Source organism: Heterodontus francisci, unplaced genomic scaffold (genome assembly GCF_036365525.1).
Source record: "Heterodontus francisci isolate sHetFra1 unplaced genomic scaffold, sHetFra1.hap1 HAP1_SCAFFOLD_411, whole genome shotgun sequence".
NCBI lineage: Eukaryota > Metazoa > Chordata > Chondrichthyes > Heterodontiformes > Heterodontidae > Heterodontus > Heterodontus francisci.
The window spans coordinates 1,555,001-1,558,185 of NW_027142047.1; the positions used below are offsets into that span (position 1 = coordinate 1,555,001).

The following is a 3,185-nucleotide window of genomic DNA, read 5'->3' on the forward strand; positions in this document are numbered from 1 at the left end:
TGAGACATATATATGCACACACACACACACACACACACACACACACACACACACACCTCTGAACAGACCCTGAGACTTATATATATGCACACACACATCACACACACACACACACACACACACACCTCTGAACAGACCCTGAGACTTATATATATGCACACACACATCACACACACACACACCACAGCACAGACACTGAGACTTATATATATGCACACACACACACACACCACAGCACAGACACTGAGACTTATATATATGCACACACACACACACATCACAGCCCAGACACTGAGACTTATATATATATATATATATACACAGACACACCAGAACCCAGGCACTGAGATATATATGTATATATATTTATATATATTTACACACACACACTCTGTCTCTCTCTCGCTCACATTCTCTCTCACACACACACACTTGCTGAATCACATTATCTCAAATACGCGCACACCCTCTCTCTCTCTAATTTCTCTGTTTATTTCTGACACTCACACACATACACTGATCTGGTAACTTTGCTCCATTCTGATGTCTAATTTCTCTGTTTATTTCTGACACTCACACACATACACAGATCTGGTAACATTGCTCCAGTCTGATGTCTAATTTCTCTGTTTATTTCTGACACTCACACACATACACTGATCTGGTAACTTTGCTCCAGTCTGATGTCTAATTTCTCTGTTTATTTCTGACACTCACACACATACACAGATCTGGTAACATTGCTCCAGTCTGATGTCTAATTTCTCTGTTTATTTCCCTTCCTCACAGTTAACTTGCTGACGATTGGGATCCTGTCTCGGGGAAAGTGCGGTCTCTCCAAATGTGTCACTCGGTACCTGGTGGCCATGTCAGCGGCGGATCTACTGGTCATTATCCTGGACCTGATATTCAGACACATTCCCATTGTTTATTATGAACAGTTTCGGTTCCTGTATTACATCCCCGTGTGTAATATCCACGCCGTCCTGCTTTACACAGTCACAGACTGTTCTGTCTGGTTCACCGTCACTTTCACCTTTGATCGATTTGTGGCCATTTGTTGTCAGAATCTGAAAAGTAAATATTGCAGTGAGAAAACATGTGCTGTTGTTGTGGGAACAGTGAGTTTGCTGAGCTGTTTAAAGAACATCTTCTGGTATTTTATGTTCACGGGTCGGTATTGGCTGGGGAACAATCCCTGGTTTTGTGAGGTAACAATAGATGTTTATTATTCTCGTGTCTGGGGAACAATCGAGTTCCTCCACAACATTCTAACCCCGGCCGTCCCATTTGTGCTGATTCTGCTGCTCAACGCTCTCACCGTCAGACACATTTTAGTGAGCAGCAGAGGACGCAGGAGACTCCGGGCTCACAGCAGTGGAGAGAGTCACAGAGACCCCGAGATGGAGAGTCGAAGGAAATCTATCATTTTACTGTTAGTTATCTCTGGTAATTTCATGCTGTTGTGGGCGCTGTTAATGGTGTATTCGATATGGTGGAGGATGTGGTATTTGGGTTATCAGTCTGTTAATCTCCCGGTGTTTCTGCTGGAATTGTCCTTCATGCTCCAGCTCCTGAGCTGCTCCACAAACACTGCGATTTACGCCGTGACCCAGACTCAGTTCAGAGAGCAGGTGAAGAATGTGCTGAAATATCCCTTTAATACAATTGTTAAATTAATTCAATAATCAGAGGAGGGGGAGGGGACTGTCACCATGGAGACAGAGTGGGGGAGGGGCCTGTCACCATGGAGACAGAGCGGGGGAGGGGCCTCTCTCCATGGAGACAGAGCGGGGGAGGGGCCTCTCACCATGGAGACAGAGCGGGGGAGGGGACTGTCACCATGGAGACAGAGCGGGGGAGGGGCCTGTCACCATGGAGACAGAGCGGGGGAGGGGCCTCTCGCCATGGAGACAGAGCGGGGGAGGGGACTGTTTCCAAGGTGACGGCGAATGGGGGCGGGGTCTGTTTCCAAGGTGACGGCGAGTGGGGGCGGGGTCTGTTTCCAGAGTGACGGCGAATGGGGGCGTGGTCTGTTTCCAAGGTGACGGGAGTGGGGGGCGGGGTCTGTTTCCAGAGTGACGGGAGTGGGGGCGGGGTCTGTTTCCAAGGTGACGGGAGTGGGGGCGGGGTCTGTTTCCAGAGTGACGGGAGTGGGGGGCGGGGTCTGTTTCCAAAGTGACGGGAGTGGGGGCGGGGTCTGTTTCCAAGGTGACGGGAGTGGGGGCGGGGTCTGTTTCCAGAGTGACGGGAGTGGGGGCGGGGTCTGTTTCCAAAGTGACGGGAGTGGGGGCGGGGTCTGTTTCCAGAGTGACGGGAGTGGGGGCGGGGTCTGTTTCCAGAGTGACGGGAGTGGGGGCGGGGTCTGTTTCCAGAGTGACGGGAGTGGGGGCGGGGTCTGTTTCCAGAATGACGGGAGTGGGGGCGGGGTCTGTTTCCAAGGTAACGGGAGTGGGGGCGGGGTCTGTTTCCAGAATGACGGGAGTGGGGGCGGGGTCTGTTTCCAAGGTAACGGGAGTGGGGGCGGGGTCTGTTTCCAGAGTGACGGGAGTGGGGGCGGGGTCTGTTTCCAGGGTGACGGCGAATGGGGGCGTGGTCTGTTTCCAAGGTGACGGGAGTGGGGGGCGGGGTCTGTTACCAAACTGACGGCGAATGGGGGCGGGGTCTGTTACCAAAGTGACGGGAGTGGGGGCGAGGTCTGTTTCCAAGGTGACGTGTGTGGGGGCGTGGTCTGTTACCAAAGTGACGGGAGTGGGGGCGGGGTCTGTTTCCAAGGTGACGGGAGTCGAGGCGGGGTCTGTTTCCAAGGTGACGGGAGTGGGGGGCGGGGTCTGTTTCCAGAGTGACGACGAATGGGGGCGGGGTCTGTTTCCAAGGTGACGGCGAGTGGGGGCGGGGTCTGTTACCAAAGTGACGGCGAGTGGGGGCGGGGTCTGTTTCCAGAATGACAGCAGTGGGGGCGGGGTCTGTTACCAAGGTGACCGGAGTGGGGGCGGGGTCTTTTTCCAGAGTGACGGGAGTGGGGGCGGGGTCTGTTGCCTGAGTGACGCGAGTGGGGGCGGGGTCTGTTACCAAGATGACGGGAGTGGGGGCGGGGTCTGTTTCCAGGGTGACTGGAGTGGGGGCGGGGTCTGTTTCCAGGGTGACGGGAGTGGGGGCGGGGTCTGTTTCCAGGGTGACGGGAG

General features: G+C 53.7%; 1 protein-coding gene across 1 annotated transcript; it reads left to right on the top strand.

The window, feature by feature from the left end:
* Positions 1 to 866: 866 nt before the first annotated feature.
* On the top strand, positions 867 to 1,655 carry LOC137366372 (probable G-protein coupled receptor 139; the record flags this gene model as incomplete). The annotated part of the gene is made up of 1 exon (XM_068028269.1): positions 867 to 1,655. A coding segment is annotated over exon 1 (789 nt), but the record flags the coding sequence as incomplete, so codon positions are not given.
* Positions 1,656 to 3,185: the final 1,530 nt, after the last annotated feature.